Below are 23239 nucleotides of genomic sequence, written 5' to 3'. Positions count from 1 at the left end.
TACACACGGGCTCAGACTGAAATAATCAGTTTAATGTGTGTCTGCACCGTCATGTGGTCAAGCTTTAGGTGAGAGCAGATTTACACACGGAAATCAAAACGAACTAGCAGGAGCCGTCTTCTGCTACATTCCATGACAATAAACGGCCACACGATGGACGGCTGCCAACCCCTCTCTCCTCTCCTTTCATTTCTTCCTGGAAAGCTCTTGCGATAGAAAGAAAATTAGTTTCTGAGGTGCTTGAGTGCATCTGTTAAGTAGAGATTTTTATCAGCTGGGGCATACATAAATAAGGCCACATAAACAGAGAGTCGCCTGGTAGCAAGAACTGAATGTAGCTCTCTCTTCAGGCGGTTTTCCTTAAGTCGAAGTGTAAGGATGTTTATAGGGATTCTGGAGCATGCCTTTCAGTTCAGGGAAGCATCCTGCTTCAGATGCCAGCTGCGGGATGCTCGAAACGAAGGCTGAGTCTCTGCAGAGTTTGTCAGTGAGGGTTGCTTTGAAAAGAAAAGGGGTAAGACTAAAGAACAATGAGGACCTCACAATCAAACATTTGAAATGTCATTTTTGGGCAGTGCAGTCTTCACATGAAGGAACTGGACAGAGGACCAGGTTTTAAAGGAAAGGTGTCCACATATGAATCTATCAGGAGACAGGTCAGGCCTGGATGAGGTCTTCATATAGGGTAATGTCCCAAATACGCATGCGTCACCCTTTGGCTCCCACCCTGGTGAGTCAGCGCTGACTTGGCAAAAGCAGCTCTGTTGGGTCTGATGCACACCCCACACCCCCACGCCGTCAGAGAACTTGGAGCTGGAGAAAGGAAACTTCTAAATTAAAGGGCAATGCTGTATCTCTGAATTAGAGTAACTGGGGACTCCCCTATCAAAAAAAAAAGTTTTAAAGAAAAACAATGTTCTTCCTCTTGTGATACATTTAATTCAGAATTTTGAACAGAATCCACTCCATACCCACCCAAAAGATGAGGAAGAAGAGGAGGGAGGAAGGGGGGAGGAGGGGGAAGAGGACGGAGTCCGGCGGGTGGAGGCTAGATTCCAACACATGTGTTCTCATTTATCAAGGGGCGGCACTCGGTGTGAAGGGGGGAAAATATCAGGGGTGAGCAGAATCAAGGAGATCAAATTATTTTTCCATTTGTCTCAGAAGCAAAGGGGGACAAAAGGAAATAAAGAGGGAAGGGAAATCATTTCATGATGGTGATCCTGTGTAACGTGGGGGAAGCAGTCAGGGGAAATTCATGTTTCAGAGACACCCAGGCTAGCGTGCCTCTCAGCTTCCCTCCGCCCAGGATGTAGCTGTGGATTTTGAAAGTATCAGAGATGATAATGGATGAAGACCTTCAGTATATTCAAGAATATCTGCTCTCCTTTTTTAATTATATTCTGAATGCATTTGTGTGCCTGGAATTGTATCTGAGTGTTTATCTGAATCATTTCTTCGATTTTGTCGAGAACACTATGTAATCCTCAATTTTATCATACATATGTTGTATGAAAATCTTCAGTTTCTTCAGAAAATAACTCCACTTCATTTTTCATTTATATTCTAAATGCATTTGTATGCCTGGATTTATTTCCAGAAAAAATTATTTTATAATTTATTTTATAAATTATCCTATCCAATCCTCAATTTTGTGTCACAAATGTTATATGAAAATCTTCAGTTTTATCAGAAAATGTTACCACTTCATTTATCAGTTATATCCTAAAAGTATTTGTATGCCTATTATTTATGTGAGTTTTTTTTTCAAAAATAAACTTCAATATTATCAACTAAAAAAAAAAAAAGAATCTGTATGGATGTCTCTTGTCATTCCTCTGACGCCCTCGCTGACCAAGGTCCCAGCACGGCCACCTCTGTGAATCTGAGGGCAGAGAGGAGAAAGTCTAGCGGTTGACTGACCATCGACTGCACACAGGCATCTTATTTCCACGGGTTCCCACTCCCAGTGCATCTGCAAAGCTATCCCGCTTCATTCTAGCAAACTGTTCTAAATACCCCGTGGCTCTTGTTCAAGATGCACATCCAAGATAGAGCCGAGGAGGCAAGAGGTACCACCATCATCACACTCGCTCTGCCTGCCCGAGGGCTCCATGTCACGTGATCGGCGAAGGCTAAAATGGCCTCGCTATTAAACAGGGTCGGAGAATGTATTCGAAGGGTGGGGGAGGGGTAAAAAGAACACACTGGGGTTCATTTGGGAACTAGAACTGAGCCTTCCGGTCATTCTAAGGTGAGGTAGAATGAGCCAAACTTAGGGACACCTCCCCCCACCCCGCCCCGTTTTGTGACAGCAGATGGGAGGGTTGCACTCGCTGTCTTCTGGTGAGTGGTGGGGCTGTAGGGTGAACTGGACATCAGCTGGCCTGTGGTTTCAAAGCTTCAGGACACACCTGTGCCAGAACGCCCTGCGGGCGCTTGGCTTCACGAGCACCCTCGCAATCCCACCCCTTCATGGTGAGGGCAGTTCTTTTAGTGCCAGATCTCAGTCCCGCGTTGCTTTACAAACCTTGACTCCGGTTCATGTTCAGAGCAGGAGCAGTCCTGCAACCCCATCAGTCCAGAGTCATTCCAGATTTCCACACATGGGGCCTCATCCTAACCCTCCCCCTTCCCCTCCCCCTCCACCCCTCCCCATTCCCAAAGCTCAGAGGAGCCAGAGGGACATAAGTACCCTAGCACCGAGGCCTCTGCAGTTTTGAAACAGGAGCCTCGCTGTGCTTTGAAGTTACTTGTGGCCCATTGCTTTTTCCTCCTGATAATAAACAGGGTAAGAGAGAGGAAGGCAGATGGGGAAATCAGAGAGCGGAGAGGAGGGCAGGAGGTGGTCACAAGGAAAGAGATCCCAGCCCTGCCTGGGAAGGGACACAGCCAGGTTGTCATGGGGGTGGCAGGCCAATCTGGTGGGAGTGTTTCCTCAACTGAGATTCCCTCCTCTCATGTGAAACTAGCCAACCCAGAGGGGTCTATGGGGAAGGGTTGTCGTCTACACGAACATTCTTGGTTGCTAAGGTAACAGTATCCTGTAATCTCCAGAGGTCTCCTAGCTGTGGGGACCGGGCCAGGGACAGACCAAGAAGGTGGCATCTGGGGTGGGTATCAGAAGAGCAGGGGAGGCAGATGCCACCTCTCCTTCTTATCCTAAAATGAAAAATAGCCTCAGGTGGTCACGCAGGCAGTGTGTCTTCAGAACCCCAGAGCTTAACCCTCTTGTCCTCCCGAGCAAGCAACGCTGGGCCCGGGCCGGTGGCTTCTGCTGTGTCCGTTCCTTTGTTGCGTCTGGGAGCCACCATGTGAACGCTTCCTTTATTGACAGCACCTGTCAGAAAGCGAGCAAGGGCCATCGAGCTTCACCCGGCGAGAAATTGGCACATCTAATTTCTTAACCTATGCCAGGATCTGCGCACAGCCGTGAAGACTTTCCACATGCTATTTCCCAATAAGACTGCTTTTCATCGCCCAGCTTATATTAAGATCAGGCCGGTGTGGAGAAATATAAAGCACCTTTCTTAATGCCCATGGCTCAGCCCTCCCAGTGGGCAGGAGCACAGTCCTAAGGGAGCCTTTGCTGATGACAATGCTCTCTAGATCTCGGTCTCCCATAGGTGCTGGCACCTGTATCTTCTCCCTTCTCAGCAACTATGAAGGGAGCAGCGGACCTACTGCGAATATTCATCCTATGTGACTCCTTTAGTGGCTTTAATTCCTAATAAGCATGATATTTCTAGAGAACATGAAGTGTCCTTTTCCCACAGCTTGTTGATGACATAGCAACTGGAAAGTGAAAATTTGGGAGGGGCTGGGTGTCCCCGGGGCACCACCGGGCAGAAACAAAAGCAGGTAAGCAGGCAAGGACCGAACACCAGAGGAAAAGACTTAGATGTGGCAAGCGGAAAGAGCAGACCCAGTGGAGTCCTCCTCTCCAGCCTCTCCCACAGCCAGGCTGCTCTTCTTCCCCTCTAGCTGTCACTGGCACCTGAACAGCTGACTCTGGGGCAAAAAAACTGACCTGGCAGTGCTGGGGCTGGAACCCAGGGCCTTTTGCTTGTTCAGAGAGGACTTCTACCACCCTACCCCCACCCCCAGCCTCACAGCCCGCAAGCTCACCCCCTGCTCCCCATCATTTCGAGGGCCTGTGAAGCCCAAAGCCAGGGCTAGGGAAGGTGTGGGTGAAGGAAGCGTTTGCCCTGCTGTCTGGGCTCTGGACAAACAGCTCAAGCTCTTCCATGGCACCACTTCCAGCAGAGTTGTGCCTGCCTATTAGGATGGTTTTAGAAACAGAGGAAGAAACAAGGCAGGGGGTGGAGTGAGGTGTGGTTGTCTTCCCTGCCCTCAGACAGCCTACCTCAGATCCCAGGTGACTACTGCTGTATTTTATAAAAAAGAAGAAAGAATTGGGAATACCTTTGGTGGAGGAGAGGTGTGGTGTGGGGAGGGAGTTACCTCTGTGGGCCCATGCTGAGGCACCCCTCCCCCCAGGTACCATCTGCACGACAGGTACAGTATAGTTTAGAAGAGAGTTTATTTAGGGCATGTGGAGGAGGGAAATTGAGGGAATAGAGACAGAGAAAGGTAGGAGGGGGAGGAGGGAGAGAGAGGGGGAGAAGGGAGAGAGAGGGAGGGGGAGAGGGAGGCGGGAGGGGGAGGGGGAGGAAGAGGAGGAGAAAAGGCCAGCTATGAGCAGGTGGAGAGAGGGGGAGGCAGTGGGGAATGGGGAGAGAAGGGACAGAGGGGAAGAAATGGCTGCTTTTACACTGAGTCAGCCATACCTGGCTAGTGCCAGGTAACTGTGGGGTGGAGCCTAGAAGAAATGCTGAGAACTGCTCTTAGCTAGACACAGCTTGAGGGCCGGAAGCCAGGGTTCCAACACGGAGGATGCTGTCCATACAGCAGAGGCTTGGCTACGTCTGCGGTGCTTCTTCCGAGTGAGGAATCTGCCGTCTCCCACCCCTGCTCTTCTAGGTAGCATGAGCGGCAGTTCTACAGGGTCTACATTGTCCAGTTACTTGGCTTAGGAGTGCTGGCCTAAGCCCCAACCCTGGTCCCTCTGAGAAAATTCTCCTACCAGCCATAAAAGATGGAAGCACCAATACCTCTCTGCCTCTTGGAAACATGGGAAATGAAACCCCAGAGAGAAAGTCACATCTTCATCCTGCTGGGATGGGACGGGCCTGAGGCTGGGGCCTCTGGAGTCCCTCTTACCACTATTGGTCTTGTTTAGATGCCTGCCTCCATAACTTCCTGAAGTTTCTCACTTCGATGTCTTCTGGAAACGGAGCTGCCATCATCAGGGATCTTTGTCTACCGCATCTCTCCAGCCTCCCTTTACTCTAATTACCCTAGAGTGGAACCCAATGAGTCTTTGAAGGACGCCATCTCCAAACACTTTGTGCTTTGGAGCATCAGAGAGTTGGGACTTGAATAGGGTGGGGTGCGGTGGGGACAACTGATTGACAAATGACCACAAATGGCTACCTGTTCTCAAGCAGGTAGCAGTCTGCTGTCTTTAAGGTGGGCTATGGGAAGACTCCCAGTTGGTGCTGTCTTATCTAGGTCATCTGAGGAAACCTGGTGAGCTTTAAGGTCCTGTCCCAGCACCCAGCCTCTGTGTTCAGATTCTTCCCCAGGGGCAAATCTTTCTTTCCTGTTCAGATGGCAGGCGGGTCTGAGGAGGCAGCCTTCTCCTGGCGGTTCTAGTCTGGATGCCCCCCCCCCTGCCCACCACACACACACAAACACAGAGCAAAGAGGACTTCTGTTTTGATTCTTGATTTTCTCACATTTCCCCTTTAAAGAGACTGTCTTCTCTCTCTCTCCTTTTCATTTCTAGCCCCCCTCTGGTCCTCATCAATATAATTTTAAAGTGAAAGCACATGGCTGTAGAGCCAGGGCTCCGTTTACTCAGCTGCACCTACTTATTCAATTGAAATGGGAAGGCTAGTTTACAAACTTTCAAAAACCAAGTCCTGGCCAATGAGACGAGCTGTGTAAACACAGGTCTGATTTCATCTCTAGTCCGTCCCCTCCCAAAAGACCCTCCTAGAACAAAAGCCAGGACAGGACACTGTGTGTGTGTGTGTGTGTGTGTGTGTGTGTGTGTGTGTGTGTATACAACCACTACACATGCACACACACATACACACACACACACACACACACCCGCACGCACGCACACGCATGCACGCACACTCGCACATTCTCTTTCTGGAAGTTTCTTGATTTCTAATTGTGAACCAGGATAATCAAGTTGAACAAGGTCAGGGTTTCAACATGTGGCGCTTTCCAGCAAAGTGTCAGTTGACATTTTGGACCCCACTTGATGCCATCTCCGCTGGAAAAGGATAAGGTTGGTGTGTCTAGAGACTGGCTGGGTAAGGAAATTATGCTCTCCTATGAAACAGATACATTCAAGTTTTGCAATCTTAATTCTTTTTTTTTTCTTTTAGGGGCAAAAGGATAGGACAAAAGATGAATTTCTGGCATTCCAGCTGTTCTGGGGAAGCAGAATGAGAAAACAAATCTTAGAAACTAAGAATAAAGCAAGTCTCTGCTATCCTGAAATAATTAGACTCATAGTCACCTCAGCCTTTTCTGAGACCACTCAATCACATCATTCTGATTTTATCTTCCTGGGCTTGTGAAATGATCAAGAATCATTTTGAACACCTATTGTATGTTGGTCCAGAAGTAGCCATTTTTATGCAGTATTTTGCATGATCAGTTTAGAAACTTTATAAGCTGGATATGAAGGATTCCCCAAAAGGCTGATTGTCATAGCTTGGTTGCCAGTTCATAGATTCAGCAAGGAAAACTGACTGACGGATCACAAGGCCTCTGACCTAACCAACGCTCTCATGCATTGATGGAGTCCCAACAAGGTGTCATGTCTGGGCGGCGAAAGAAGTTTTTTAAAAAAGATATTTTGCATATTGATGACAATTGACCAAGACAGTGTCCAAGGTCACCACTCAAAAGAGTGAATTCTTATTTTGTCCCTTGTTATAGAGGTCTTAGTCCGTGGATACTCAACTTTGCTGTTTCTGATTCTCCATCATGGGACTTTTCCTGGTTCACCAGAGAGGGAGACAGTGGCAGATCAAAGTGACTATTCTGTCAAAGTTCAACCAATGAGTTTATTGGAGTTGCTTATAGGAATATGGGGAAAGGGTTACTTACAGGTGCACAGGCACCTCAGAAGCAGTTCCATCAGTGAACAGTCCACCCCTACCTAGGTGAGGACTAATTCCCTGCTGGAGAGTGCATTTGAACTGCCCTCTAAAGGGACATTGCTGAAGGCTTGACTGACAGACAGCCCATGGAGCTCCTGGGAGTGTAAGGAATCTTGAAGAGGTGGGCCTTAGTTGAAGGTCATCAAGAATCATTTTGAACTGTGAGTTGCCTACTGTGTGTCAGTCTAGAAGCAGACATTTTTCATTCAGTATTTTGCTTAATCAGTTTAGAAACTCTATAATTTGGATATGAAGGATTCCCCAAAAGGCTGATTGTCACAGCTTGGTCAACCACAGCATCATTGAAGGGGATCATGATGTAAAAGATCTCTTCTTTTACAATCTATTGTGGGGTATACAGGCTTCCTCCACCAAAGACTCCCCTCAAAATCTTGTGTGCTGCACGAAGCATTGTGGAGTGTCCAGTCATGAGCCATAATAAATCTTCCTCTTTATTAGTTCTCTCAGGTAGTTTGTCACAAAATGTGAGACAGCAGTCTCCCTTAGCCACCTCCCAGAAGACAACACGGGGTTCCCAGAGGCTTTGTCAAGGAATCCTTCTCCTTTCTGTGGTGGATATCACTGCCCAGAATGACTGCTGCATCCTCCTTTCTTCCTGGATTGGAGAAGAGTGTTGTGACTGTTCCGCTGGGTCAGTAGATCATCTCCTCTGTACCCGGTCCTGCTCAGTTTCCGCTTCCTGCCTCATGTTCAGCTGTTTTCTGCCTGCAGAGGTGATGTCCCTTTGTGAAGGGCTACTTAGATTTTTTTTTTTGATTACCTACAAACATTTTTAGTGCATTTTTATTCCTGAAAAGCTTTTACTGTGTTAATGCAGAACACAAAATATCGGTTGTTGTTTTCCTTTCAAGGGCCCTGAGGAATGCTGCCCTTCATCTAGTGGGGTTTGTTTTTTTATATTCTTCTTATTGAAAATCATCCAGATGTCTGATGGGGGGGGGGGGTTGGAGGATGATGGATGATGTATTCTCTCTAAGGATGTTTTTTCTTTCTTTTGAGTATGAGATGGTTTTATTGACATGATTTTTATTGAAGCTCTTATACATGCATATAACATGCTTTAATCCGTGCCGCCATCCCCTCTCCTCCCTCCCAGTCCTTCCCTTATTCCCATCCCTAACTATTCTCTCCCAACTTCATGTATTCTCTTATTTTGTTTTTCCCAAACAGAGTCGGCTTAGTGGTGTTGGAACAGGCCTGGGTGTAGGGCCATCTGCCAGAGCGTGGGCATCCCTCACGGATGGCATCCCTGAGGAAAACCCCTCCCAGTGGCCACTTATTTACCATAGCTTCTCAGCGAGGGAGGTCCTTTCGGGAGTGAGATTCCCTCTTTGGTGTAGGTGGTGCATGTTTTTACATATGTAAGTGTATATTAATTCTGCTTCTAAATCTGACTTCTGGCTCTGAAGACCTAAGCGTTTCATGCATCATCTCTGAACACCGGAATGCTACTTTTCATCTATTTCTGAACTCAGTCTGAACATATATATATATATATATATGGAATATTTTTTCTTTTCTGACTTTCCTGTTCTCATGTCTTTGCTTTCTATCTTACATTTCAGACAATTTCCTAAGGCTAAATTTCCTTTCACTAATTTTTTCTCCAGCTGAGTCTGACCTGCAGTGTAACCTATTATCCTTTAGGTCTTACTAATAGCTCTCTTTATTTCATAAAATTTAATTTGGGTACTTTTATATTTTTTGTATCTTTTCAAAATAAAGCACTGTCCCGACACATTCATGCTTCTTTTTTCCTTGTAAATTGCTTAGAATAACCAATAATACTTCAGAATACACAATATACTCAAATTCCAAACACGTGAAACCCATCTTGCTTTTGGTAGTTCTGACATCTTTGAGGACTGATGCTGCTGTTGATTCCAGCCCCTCTCCTTGAATAGAAGATTTATGCAAATTTGAGCATGAGAGATTGTTGAAGACTTGGAGTCTATTTCTCCTACGCAATTTTGTCTTTGTTTTTTTTTGTTGTTGTTGTTTTATTTTGTTTGTTTTGTTTTGTTTTTCCTCCAAGTGTCCAGGAAAGGACCAAACTTGGAACACTTTCAGCTGAAGCCCTGGCATGGGGCTTTTGATATCACACAAGTGGGGGCGAGGCTGTGATAAGTTCTCAGTGAGGGCTTTTCTCCTGCTACATACAAGGCCAGTATGAAGGAATTCTCTTCTCTTTAGCTGCAGTTAACTCTTTCTTGTCTTTTGGCCCCTCTGGGTTAGTGGAGGCCATTGACCCCTGGACTTTCTTTTGATAGATGCATCTTAAACTTTTGTTCACTTCAGTACTCTGGAGACTACAATTGGTAAGGCATGTTTGGGAAATTGCAGGCTTTTAGGGTATTCCTCAATAACTCAACCTTATAAGGGAGGCCTTTTATATGCCTCCCCCCTTTCCTCCATCTCCAGTATTTTAGCTGTCTTGCAGTGGGGTAGCTTTTTAGCCATCTAAGCCTCTCCGCATATTGCTAAAATTACATCTATTGTTTTTTTCTGATTCTTGATTGTGTTAGTTGTCTTTCTTTATAAACGTGAACTGCAGAGCTACCTAATTCTCTCAGAGTCACCCCAAGATCCCCAGGCCAGTATCCCACATGCCTGCTCCCTTATGCCAATGGCTTTCCTTCCAAACATGCCCCTATTTTCTCCTTACAACTGGCTCCTGCCCCTGCTTCCAGGCCCAGTACCTCTTGAGGAGCTGACCCCACAGCCTCTCACTGCCCATAACTCTGCCGCACCTTTCTTCCCAGCTCCTACATCTACAATAGCTTTCCTTTCTTAGGCTTCTTTGGTCACAGCCACACAACCCTTTCTAACATAGCACTGCTCCCCAATCCCCACCGTTAGATGTCAGAACAAAAGCAAGATGTGTTTCATATGTTTGAAATTTGAATATGTTTTCATATTCTGAAGTATTCTTGGTTATTTCTAAGCAACTTAAAAGGAAAAAATGAAGCATCAGAGAAAAAAGACTGACTCAGAACACAGAGCAGCCACACCCAACACTCCTGAGAGAGAGCACTGTCTTTCCTTTCCATAGTTAGAATTTTAGTCACAACCTGGTTTGCTTCCAACATCAGGGTGGTAGACAGGCTGCTTCAGGTACTGATTGGAAGGTTACACAGAAGTCTCCTTCAAGCCAATGTGGCGTTTGCCATCTTCAGTTCCGCTGGGCCTACTTGTTGACAGCTGATCCTTCTCATGGGAGGGACCCTCACTTGAGTATCTAACCACCCTCCCATCCGATTTGTATACAAATTTGCCTTGATGCACATGGCCTGGAGGGAGATGGTTGAGGATATAGGGTGAGGAAGGATGAGAGTGATTCATATAGCTAGCCTTGGGGGAGTCAGTCACTATCTATGCGGCATACAGACTTTCCAGAATGGCGGTTTTAGGGTCATCTACACTCCTGCCTATAACCCTTCACCTATGCTAGCAAGGACGCCTACTAAACTCATTGTTTCCCCAAAGTGAACCGAGTGGAATGAAGGCTTGGTTTGTCTTTGGGACCTTAGGAAGAAGGGTAGATGTTCTTCATACCTCCCCTAAGGATGACCATTTAACAATGGGGGAGACTGTCACTTTCCAAATACCTTGTAATGAACTGGTCAAGAGACAACAATGCACAAAGCTAAGTTTCCTGAAAGCGACACCTGGTTACATTTGATAGATAGACCCAAGGTTTAACTTTAGTTGTATTCACATGTATCTTTGAATTTTTCTTAATGCTTTTATGGAAAAAGTCACAAAAAAACCAAGGTTGGGTTTTGTGGTTTATGCCTGTAATCCTAGCAATTAGGAGGCAGAAGCAGAAGGATCTTCTTGAGTTTGAGGGTAGCATGGACATAGCTCATTCTAGGCCATCTGGGCAACCTGTATCACAACCAAACAACAACAAAACCCCCCAAAATACTTGTCCATACTGGACATTTCTCATTGGACTCTTGAGTGCTTCATATATAGTAATAATTTCTGATGTGTCATTGGAGGAGACACTTGACCTCTCTGAATCTCAGATCTTTTGTAAGAATTATTAGAATGATAATGTCAACTCTGTGCACTGCTGGGAAGATAGGATGATAGTCATACAAACTGTGAGGGACCCAGGGGGCCTTCAATAGCCTCTCCATATCACCATGGTTATGCTCAATGTTCTGATGTTTATAGGCAGCAGTGACACCATATTGTGTCTCTCTGATGTAGCCGTTTTCTTCTGCTCCTCCTGCTCTCTGAAAATCTCTGTGTGGGAGTGTGTTGTGTGTGCTGTGCCCAAGTTTCAGGTACCCCACAGACCCCTCACTGAGCAGTCAATTCCAATGCAAACATATAAAGGGCTTTATTGCAAGGCTCTCACCATCATGGCTGGGGAGGGGGCTGGTGGTGGTGGTGGTGGTCAGAAGTGAGAGCCCTTAGTCTAGGGGTACAGGGTATTTATTATAGTTACAACAAGCTTAGGGAATTTCCATGTGGGTCAGCAAGCTCATATTTTAAAAAATGCATTTCTGCCATAATTTGCAAGAGCCAAACACGGGTCAAAACCACCTAACAAGCAGGGTGGCTAGGTTATGTGTTTTCTGCAGGATGTCTTAGGTTAGCTATATACACCCTGACCCTGCTGCTGTAGCCTGACGGGCTGTTGCTGGGGTTGGGGTTTGTAGTTTTCTTCCTAAAATTAGAGTTGGCTGGGCTTTACAGTGTGAAGTCTACATGCTTGTGGCAAGCCCCATGTTCCTGTTAGATCTCATCCCTACTGAGTGAGCTGACACTGTCCCATTCTCCAAACAAAACAGGACAAACAGATGAACACACAGAGGCCTGCTCACAATGCTGGCGAATACTTGCTAAAGCATCCAACCTTCTTTCCTGCCTGCCTGCCAGAGACTCAGTTTTTCTTTTCTTTTCTTTTTTATTTTATTTTATTTTTGCTTGTCTTGAATTAGCTGTGTGAGCATAGTTGATGGAACTAACTTTTGATCTAATGTCACAGACATTGAGGAAAGGCAGGCAGGCTTAGCTGGGGCTTTTCTGTGCTTCTCTATTGTAGCACCTCTTCCTTTAGGCCATGGCACAGAACCCATTCTGTAATTAGTCTTGATGATCTGAGAAAACAGCTAGAGTATTTCTTTATGGCCTGTCTAGTGGTTTGAATAAGAATGGTTCCATGGGCTATGTATTGAAATGCTCAGTCATCAGGGTGCCACTGTTTTAAAAGGATTAAGAGGTGTGGCCTCCCTGGAGAATGTGTGTTACTGAGAGGTGGGCTTTGAGGTTCAAAAGCCCATGCCAAACTCAGACTCCCTCTCCCCCTCTCTCCTCTCTCTCTCTCTCTCTCTCTCTCTCTCTCTCTCTCCTAGGCCTATGCATTGGGATGCAGCTCTTCTTTCCTCCAGCACAGTGCCTGCCTGCTGCCGTGTTCCTCACCATGATGATACTGAACGAAATTTGTGAAACTGTAAGCCAACCCCCAGTTAAATGCTTTCATTTTTTTTTTCTTTTTAGATTTGGTGTGGTCATGCTGTCTCTTCACAGCAATAGGACAGTGACTAAGACAGCTTACACAGAATTCTAGGGTGAAGGTAAGATTCAGGATAAGTAGCTTGCTCTGTGAAAGGTTCTCGTTTCTAGGACCTGCTATGGGAAAGAGGAACTTGATATTTGTGACAAGCTTCGGAGGGGAGACAGGAGGTTAGGAGAAGATCAGAGACATGTTGGTTCTCTGTTTGTGTCTCCAACCTTCTTTTGTGTCCTTGAATTCCAAGCACTCAGCAGGCCAAAGTTCTTCATTTTGGTGATGTCACTTTTTAGACAAGTGAGTAGGTAAATGCTTGGCCAACCTGGGATCCTGGAGACTAGGCTTGAATAGTGTTTCCCTTCTCATTGGTTCTGAGTTTTGGATCAACTTCTCTCCTCTTCCTGAGGCGTCTTTGGTATGCAGTTACAGGGCTCAGGAAGAAGGCACAGGGTTTGCAAACACACAGGGTTGCGTTACTCTAGGTTATCACGTGAACACTGAGTTCTCAAGGGCTGGTTCAAGGACTTCGTGGAAGTTCAAACCTCACTGGAGAGTTTGGGGCTTTAGAAATTATCTTAGGTGTGTTTAGGTGTGTGTGTGTGTGTGTGTGTGTGTGTGTGTGCATGTGTGTATTATTCTAGACAGGCTTTCTCACAGAACCTGGAACTTATTAAGTGGCTAGCCCAACCTCAGGGGCTCTTTACCTCCCCCTGCGCTAGGGTAACACATGGGTGCCACCACGCCCCTGTTGGCATTAAGCTGGGAATCCCAGGTCAAGCCCTAATGCTGGCATGGCATTAATGGGGTCTGTGCTCTATTTGAGTGTGGCTGAGCCAATGGCTGTGCCTACCCCATGGCGGCAGAGATTTGGATTTCACTTCAGTTCGGCATCTAGTAGGAAAGACCTTCGTTAGGTTTAGTTTTGTTTTTTTTTTAAGTTCTTGCCATTCATCACCTAACAAAACTAGCATGACTGGGAAAGCCTGAGTTCAGACTGGACAGCTGCAGACTTGAGAGTGGCAGGCTAGGGAGTGCCCTGTTCAAGCCCAACTAGGATTGCCCGCTATGGTGAGGAGGAGTTAGCTACTGAGGGGTGTAGGGTGGGTAGTCGTGTTTTGAGTCACAAGCTTGGGTTATGTAAGCCTTTCTGTTTTGCACATCTTCCCTCTGCAGCTAACTTACCAGACTGAAATTCCTGTGATAAGCAGTGAGGATTTAGGAGGGGTGCTGGTAAGACTTCTGTGTTCATCTCCTTTCAAACTCTATTTGCAACTTAACCTTCCATAGTATTTGGATGATACTGAGGTGAGGCTTCGGGGGGTGGGGGGGGGTGGGGTAGGGGAGACAGCGAGGTTGTGAAGTTGGAGCTCTTGTGAATAGATTGCAAATAAATTCATAAAATTGGTACCCTTATATGAAAGGACTAATGGAGCTTGTCTGCCCAATTTCGGTATGGGAGAACATGGAAGGTACCACCTACACACCGTGCACAGCTCCCCAAGCCTGCTGGCGCTCGAGCTGGGACGTCCTAACCTTGAAAGCTGTGAGCAGCAGCCATGTACTGCTCATGATTTACCCGGTCTTCAGAATTTGGTCATTGCTGCTCACATGAACACAGGTGCTAATCAAGCAGTGCACACAATGGTATGTGCATAACTCCAGTGAGCAAAGTACCCACTCAGGCGGTAGAGGGTTAAGCCAGGCAGTCAATAGGCTGACGACCCCTGACCCCTGCAGAGGATCAGAATGAGAGAGGGCCAGGAAACTAGTAGGTGAAACCTGTACATTCCGTGGTCATGAACTGGTGAGATGGAGTATATTTTTTAACTTTTTAAAGTGTGTATTTTTACTGAAGTGTAATGTAACACACAGAGACAAGTAAGTCACCACAAGGCTGTGAGTGACATACTCAGAGAAGCTCTCCTTGATGGCACACCCAGGATGGAATTCCTGTGTCCTAATGGCCCCTTCAGGGCCCAGTCACTTCCTGTGTCCTAAAGTAGCCATACTTTCTTATCCTGCGCAGGCACATCTATAGAGAGATGGCACCACCTGCAGTAGATGGGTCCTCCTCCATCAATTAGTAATCTGGGAACATATCCCAGAGAAATACCCATAGGCCACGCTGACCCAGGCAATCCCCCAATTGAAACTCCTTCCTAACTAGAAACGTGACCATGAAGAACCGCGAAGTCTGCATGTCTGGGAGCAGCTTGTGCCCCACTGGACTCCTGGCTAGTGGTTCCTGTGGTGTCACTCTCACCAGCTGCACGTCGCCTTCGCTGGCAGCATGGTCAAGGCTGCTAACAAACTGACCACTGTGACAGGCTAGAGACTCTAGAGGAGAAAGATAAGCTGGCCTCCTCACTTCAGGATGCAGTTCAGAAAGTAAGAGCCAGGTCCGACGAGTCCCTTTCCGGCCACATGCTACCTCTAGCTAGAGATTGCATCACCAGAGTACTGTAAATGGGAGGGTCCTGGTTGGCAAGGCCTGAGTACAAGAGGTCGACTGGAGGCATTAAACGCTGTGACTGGCAGTCTCCATAGATATCCAGATAGGAAGACAGGTTCATTTGCCCAATGAACACGGCAGTTTAAATAGGGAAGGGATGTTGGATAGTGAAAATACATTCTCATTAGAGTGTGGCCACCTATCTTCTTTCAACAACTGTGTGAACTTGGGTTAAGAGCAGTCATCAAAATCCTTCAGCAGCCCCTCTTCCGCTGCTGGCTGGGACTTGGCATTTCTGAGATGGGCGGAAGAGCCCAGGATCTATCTGTATGACAGCAGCAGGAGGGTCTTGAGTGCCACGGTGCAGGATGGAAGCAGGCAGTGAGAAGCTGGTGTATTGAGCAAGTTTCTGGGGCCCTGACCATCCCAGGGAACCTTGTCATTTTTACCTGAAGATCTGAAACCACCTGTTTCTGGGAGTACGCAGCAATCACACGTCTGTAAGTGTACTGCTGAGAATCTTGTCTGAATCCCAATGCCGTGCCCCAGAAGCTGATGGTCCCAGAAAGGAGAAAGGAAGGTGCCAGCGTGTGATGACAGCCCCGTGTGCGGTGCTGCGACCACAGGGGACACTTCACTCCAGTGAGCAAGACCAAGAGTCGACATGCAGTTTCCAGTACACACATGCAGTGTGCTGGCTTATCATGAATCTTGGGGACAGTCAATACTCCCATTCCAGGCCATGTGTGAGTCAGAGCTGTCATCCCAAGCTCAACTCCAGGAAGTGCAGATACATCCTGGTAAGGATATGACATCCAGAGAATGGCTTTTTGGGGGTGGGGGTGGGGTAATGATTGCTTTGTGAATTAGCATAAAAGACAATAGAAATGGTCTTTCACTGAGTGACATTCAGAGTGTTGATTAACTATAAAGCAATGCATGTATGCAGAGTCTCATGTCTCTCTTCTTAGCCAGGGCACAAGAATCTTCTGAGGCCTTTAGCTGGCTCTCACAAGGGAGGTACCTGAACACGTGTGTGTTATAAGGCTTACAGAATCCAGTTTCTAGAACATGTGGGCATCTGTTTTTGATGTTTCTTCAGTGCAAATGGTTGTCACACTACCTAAAACAGCACCCTGACTTCACTGACCTCAAAGAAGAGCTGTATCAGTTTGTTCAAGTTTAATTTACAGATTGTCTTTATTATAATGTTGCTTGGGAATGGGTTTTGGAGTACTTCTGTCTACCAAAGAAGACTGTGAATTTTAGTCAGTTTTGATGAGGTGTTAAATGCAGTGATGTGAATAGCCTGTGCACTCCGGGGAGGAAGAACCCTGGAGATGGGTGCATCGGTTCTCAGAGCCTGCAAATGCCATGGTTGTTTTTGTTCTAAGATGAAGCCTCAGGTAGCACTGCAGCCTGCTCTTGAACTTGCTGTGTAGCTGACAATGATGCTGAACTAATCCTCCTGCCAATACCTCCTGAGAACAGTAACTGCGGATGACCTGGCATTAATCGGACCTGGTTTATTCCACGCACTGGGGATTGAACTCAGCATTTTGTGCACGAACACAAGGCACCCTGCTACATCCCCAGCTCCGCAAATGGGCAGAGTGGCCACACACACTCACAGAGGTTGGGGATGGGGGCACACACTTGAGTGACTGAGCCAATTGTGTCCCCCCTGAAGGACTAGTGTGCTCAGTGCCTGGACATTAGTTCTTAAATCAGGGTTGTTGAAAAGTAACCAAGGGACAGTGTGTCTGACTGTGGGTGGGGTGGGCTGGGGGTGGGCTGGGTCCCTAGGTTATGCTCTTTAAAGCCCCAGAAGGTTTTCTTAAGTTCCCGAGCTGTCAGTCACCTCTGCAGGATGCTGTGCAGGGCACAGCATGGAGAGGGGTCGGATTAGAGACCAGTCCCGATTAGCAGGTTTGGGGGCAGTGCAGGTGCTGGTGCAGTTTCCAAACGTTTTAGGCAGTGACTGGCTTTTTGGAATAACTGACAGACAGAACATGGGCTGGGCTGAAGGCGCTTTGGGAGACTGAGGAACCTGATAAGTCTCTGGCTTTTGGGGTAGGATGGGGAGAGGGCCAGGCCAGTCTTTCTTGGGGTTCCACTGGCCCTGTCTTTTCCATTACAGGAATATAGTTGGCAGCCTCACCTGCCTGTCACCTACCTCGCTGTGGCCAGCAGCTGCTCAGCTCCTCTGGGTGTCAGTCCTCACCTCAGTCACCCCTGCTTGATAGCAACACTGCCAAGAGTGGTTTTTAGATGAAAATGGCATTACCTGATAACACTCACTCAAGAAGGTATTTCCTTTATCACTTGGTTCCTGTCCCCTGTGGCCTGTGTTGCCAACATTCCTGGCAGTGGACAAGAAGACTGCTGGCTGGCTTTATTACAGTTCTGTTCGTGGTTTTGCCATGTGAGGCCCTCATATGAGGCAATGCTGATTTTTCATATTCAAGGGGCAGCAGTGGGAGGAATGCGTGTCACCAAGGCATCCAGTGACGTGTGAGGCAATCAGTGAATTCTTTGCATATTTTATTTTTCTTTTTTTGATTTCCAACTCACACACATCTGGCATATTTTACATCTTTGCAATAAAACATGGTTACAATAGCTTAAGGAATTTATATATCCAAAATATTTCACCATGATCTCAAGATGAAATGACCTTGTCTTCCAGATGTTCAGTGCCTTCCCAATTCTAAGCTACAAACTCAAGATATTGCTCACAGCCTGGTGATGAATAACATAATCAGTACACTGATTCCCCATAATTTCAGAATTTCATAAATACAAACAACAATGAAGAAGGAATAATTCAGTGCTAAAACTTTCTAGTACAAGGTGGATGACAGATAAGTAATCACAGCAATAAATAATGATATGCTTCTGGTGCAAAGTGCCAATACAAAGAACCCATTATTCTGTTTTATCTTTTGAAATAAATGACTGCAAATGAGTGTAAATTCTGAGAAAATTACATTCCTGTAACATGCCTCATAGCCCTACCGACACGATATGTACATCTATGACAATACAGTCACCAAATATACAAAGAAGAAACATGAAGAAAATGTGGAGAGCCCTGGGTGAAAGCTGGATCGGGACAATGGATGGAAAATCATTTGAGAGCCATCATTTTCCATTGTAAAGATGAAAGTCCTTAGGCTAGGAGTGTGGCTTCAGTTGGGAATCTCACAAGGAACGAAAGGAATGTTTGTTTTTGTTGCTATATGGTCTGACTCATTATTAAACTCTGCTATCTGAGAACCAAGGAGGAGGGGCTGTCAGCACCCGGACCCTCCCAGCGTGCCAACGCGGACACGGAGCCAGCGGCTGACTCCAGGGCGCATGGCCCGGTGCTGGATGGGACTAATGGTAGCGACTCAGTGGAAACCAGGCCCTCACACCCACGCTCCCTTTCTGTTACATTTTCAGGTCCTAAGGGGCAGGGCTGAATTTTCTTTGTATAAGTACCAACAGTGGCAAATAATGGCTTAGTATCCAAATGCTATATGAGCAAACCTCACTTAGAAGGATGAACTTCGATTAAAAAGTGCAAACCATATTTTAGTGAAAATGTCAAAAATTATAGATTGAGCCCAAATTCAACCCTTTTGAACAAGCTGTGTTCTTCCGTGTCCTAGCTTGACTGCACCTGTTCCATCAAGACTGGGGGAGTGGGGGAGCATGCAGGCTGTAACTCCACGGTAAATTAACAAAGGCTGCTCTTTCTTTATACAAGGTTTCACTTTTACAAAAGTATCCCTTTAAATAAGATGCATATGATGTACAAAGTATCAAACGTGGTTTTTTTTTTTTTTTCTCAGCTTGAAAAGAGGCTGGAAATGGGATGCAGGTTAGGTTCAAAGCTTAAACTTTGTAACAACTGGGCACAAGGTTCCTCAGAATTGTCAAAAGTCTCTTGTGAGGCTTCCTACAACCTTTTCTCAATAAACGGCGATATATGAAATAATTACCAAAACGTCTCCTAATTCAGATAATTTACATGATAGAAGCTTGCTTGACAGCAGCTGGTGTTCAGTCCTGGAAAAACAGGGTGAAATGGCTCCCGACTATGATGCTCGGCGACTGCTGGGTGGGATGGATGTACAAACAGGCCGATGTGGACCAGCGTCCCCACAGAGATACTGCCTTTCCACAGAGCACTGGTGCTCTCACTTGAACGTGGCTTCTGCTGCTTCTCTTCAGTACCTGTTCTGATGCTCATAATGCCACCGATTAAAATCTATATTAAAAGCTACAATGCTTCCAGAAGCCATGCCAGTGATGAGAGTCCTGGAAAACAGAGACGATGGAGAGTGACAGGAGAACAGTGTGCACTCGCCACTTTATGCTCACACTGGCCTTATCTCAGATGGTCCCAAGTCTGATGTGTTCACTGAGAGAGGTTGAGCATTTCCTCTTGCTTCTAAGAACTGCTGAGCTAGTCGGGACAGCTGACTGCTGGAGAGCGCAAGTCAAGACCATCAAACCACACACTCTAGTGTGACTTGGGGTCCATCCACACCCTCCTCTGGGATAAGCCTGAGCTTTTCTGTGGAATTCTGGCCTTTTTTCCTTAATGTACTTTAACCACTCTACCCCTTACCTGGTCACTATAAAACCTGCCTATGGTTATATGAACCAGATAGGGAAGTGCTAGCATCCTCCAACACCACATGTAGATCCATAAACCACAAGCCTCAGGTACCAATTTCGTTTTGTCTGTGGGATACTGAACAACAGCAGGAAGTCTAAAACCTTCAGACTTAGTGCATCTGTCCTGAGTCACTGTCACCATGCAGGTGACATCATCACTGTTCCTTCTTGCTTGTGCTTCCTAAACCAATCAGAGCTCCTTCCTCCGGGGTGTCTCACTACCAATGACTGAGTTCACGTCTCACGACATTCTTAAGTGTGCTTAGCCATTAATCGGCCCATCCTCAAAGGTGTCCTTCGCCATTATGTGTTTATAAGTTATACTTCCTGTGCATGAATTGTCCCAATACAGCCCTGCTCTGCACAGCACAATTAATCAAAATTAATAATGGCATTAAAATGGAAATAGGAAGTTAGCTAGCACCTTTCCTATACTACTGGAGCCTCTGTGATCCAGCCTGACAAATGTCTCCTCAGTCTCCCACACGTCCACGCATCTCCTCCAAGGGCTCTGGTCCTGCTCCCTTGGCATGCAGTCAGATTAGGGTCATGTGCTGGGTCACTTCACTATGTGCCCTTAGCACTTTGTAGGTCACTTCTGCTATAATATAAATATTGTCTTTCTTTTTCCCCTCTTTCCCTCCCTCCTTCCCCCCCCCCCTCCCTCCCCCTCCCTCCCTCCCCTCCCTCCCTTCCCCTCCCCCTCCCTCCCCCTCCCTCCCTTCCCCTCCCCCTCCCTCCCTCCCCCTCCCTCCCTCCCCTCCCTCCTTTCCCCTCCCCCTCCCTCCCTTCCCCTCCCCCTCCCTCCCTTCCCCCCCTCCCTCCCTTCCCCCCCCTCATCTCCATCCTGGCCTGTCTGTGCAGTCCTTCCTCCATCTGGCTGAGATCGAGAGAAAGCTAAGCTGTTGACCTGTTCCCATGACCACACTGCCCTTGCCGTGGCTCACCTTTGGTCATGGGATAAATCCATCGCTCTAATGCCAGCATCACATCCGGGGTAAATGTACAACTGCTTAAAGTCACAGGCCTGCCAGACCTCCACCACGCCATTGTCTCCTCCAGTCACCAGGTTCTGTCCGTCGCTGCTCAGGAGAATAGCCTACAGGAAAAAAGGCAGATAAACCATCTCTTCATTTGTTTCATGTCAATGGTCATGGCTGATCAAGTCAAGTATTTGCCCTAGTGTATGCAAGCTTAATCAGCCAACCAAACAACCACTAATGCTCTACCAACTTCTGCCTAACCACCACCTACCTACCAACCAAGCTTTAGGTAAGCAACCATGGAACACCAACCACCAACTAATCACCAATCAACCAACTACAAGTCAAGCAAATGCCAACCAACTAAACAACTACCAGCCAACCATCAATCAACCAACTAACAACCAAACAACTAGGCATCAGTTGACCGAACAACAACCAACAACCCAACAGTCAACCACCCATCCACCGTGAAACCAACAGACCACCAACCAATGACCTGGAAAGTACTGTCATCCTCCTTAACATTATCCTCCTTAACATTATGACTGTCATCCTCCTTAACATTATCCCCTTATTTGGCCAATTGTCCAAATTTCTTAAGGTCTAATCTGCAGAACTTTCAATCAAAGTTCTATCAAACTTTGATATCAAATCTATCAAAGTATTTTTCTAAAGACATAGGACTTTTTTTTAAAGCCAACTGAAAAGAATAAAATAAAAATAAAATATTTAAAGTGCTAGAGAGAGATCACTTAGTGGTTGAGAGTGTTTACCGCTGTTCTAGAGGACACGAGTGTGGTTCCCAGGACCCATGGCTCACAACTAAGTGTAACTCTAGACCTAGGGGATCTGATGTCCTTTTCTTGTCTCAAAATTCAAGTGTGCACACTTCTTGCTCCCCCAAAACAGCATAATTAAAAATTAAATCTTTAAAATTAATTTAGTTATAAAATTATGAAAGTTATAATGAGAATATTGTCAATCTAAGCCAGGAATAACTAGTGAGAACACTGCATTTTGTGAAACTGCAGGTGCTAATGGAGATTTAGCATAAAGAACAGAAGCATATTTCCCGACAGTTCCTTGAACCAAGGCACTGGCCATTGCATTTCATTAGTGAATGAGGACAATAGGGAACTTGAAGCTGTAGTCAGGGTTCTTGGGATAGGCATCTTTGTTCTATAGTGCTGTGTGTCCTGGTTATTTTTCTGTTAACTTGGCAGAAACTTAAAATATCTGGGAAGAAGGGGTCTTAATTGAAAAAGTGGCTCCATGAGATTGGGCTGTAGGAACTTTGTAGGACATTTTCTTAATGACTGAGAGGAGGATCCAGACCATTGAGGGCAGAGGGACCCTGGTCAGGTGGTCCTGATGGGGCACATGCCAGTAAGCAGTGTTCCTCTTTGGTCTATTCGGTTCCTGTCCTGGGTTCCTGACCTCCTTTCATGATATACTGTGATCAAGCTAAAGTAAACCCTTTCCTTTCCAACTTGCTTTCCGGCATGCTGTTTTATCCTAAGCAGGCCACCCTGGGAGCACAGTCCTGAGCTCACTGCTTGCGGAGGGCCTTGGAATGCTTCCCCTAGGCAAACAGCTGTGGTCTCCAGAGTAACTTGCTGAGCGTGTTCAGCGGAAGGATCTCGGGTTGAAGAGGATACCAGGGAAGCTCTGCACAGAGCCATTTAATGACAAGTGAGTTTGGCTGCATGGCTTCTTGCACTCAGCACGTGGCACTCACCCTAGTGGAATCATTGATCTCCATTTGAGCCAAAAGTTTCCCATTGATGCTGAAGTTGCTGAACCGTCCTCGCTCATAGTATATGATGCAGTGGCCTTCACTGGATACTGAAATTAGGCGTGGAAATAAGCAGTTTTCTGGCCCCTCCAGGGCCCTCAGCAGGTCTCCAGTGATGGTATGAACGAGGCAAGGGCCCTCTGCAGAGGGGAACAGAGATGCCAGGCGGTCAGAGACAACACCAGCTCAAAACCACACCTGAGGAGGCACTCAGGTATGATAAAGAGATGATGACAACAGAGGAGTGCTACAGCACGTATGAACATATATGTACACACACTCACTACACCTACACACACACACCTACACACACACACACACATGCACGCACGCACGCACGCACATACACGCACATGCACACGCGTACACTTTAACTCCAAGGTCAGGCGAGTTCAGACTGTGCCCAGGAAGTCTGATCTGTGGCTTTGGAGGGTTCTCATTACGAGAGTGAAGGCAACAGCAGCCCAATCTCCCCACTGGGGTCAGACTTCAGCCCACAGTCTAGACACGTCACTGCCAAGCAAGCTTCGCCTTTGC

The 23239-nt window shown here is 46.6% G+C and overlaps 1 protein-coding gene across 1 annotated transcript in view; it reads right to left on the bottom strand.

Annotated features, from left to right (window-relative positions):
* Positions 1 to 17777: 17777 nt before the first annotated feature.
* Positions 17778 to 23239, bottom strand: part of Nbea (neurobeachin) — a 583161-nt gene continuing 577699 nt past the window's right edge. The window contains 3 exon segments of the mRNA XM_052180490.1: positions 17778 to 19558; positions 20869 to 21020; positions 22646 to 22842. Of these exon segments, the coding sequence (XP_052036450.1) occupies positions 19468 to 19558; positions 20869 to 21020; positions 22646 to 22842 (440 nt within the window). The 3' untranslated portion in view covers positions 17778 to 19467.

This window comes from Apodemus sylvaticus, chromosome 4 (genome assembly GCF_947179515.1).
Source record: "Apodemus sylvaticus chromosome 4, mApoSyl1.1, whole genome shotgun sequence".
Taxonomy (NCBI): domain Eukaryota; kingdom Metazoa; phylum Chordata; class Mammalia; order Rodentia; family Muridae; genus Apodemus; species Apodemus sylvaticus.
The sequence above is the reverse complement of the archived record's forward strand: the minus strand, read 5'-3'. Positions and strand labels throughout refer to the sequence as shown.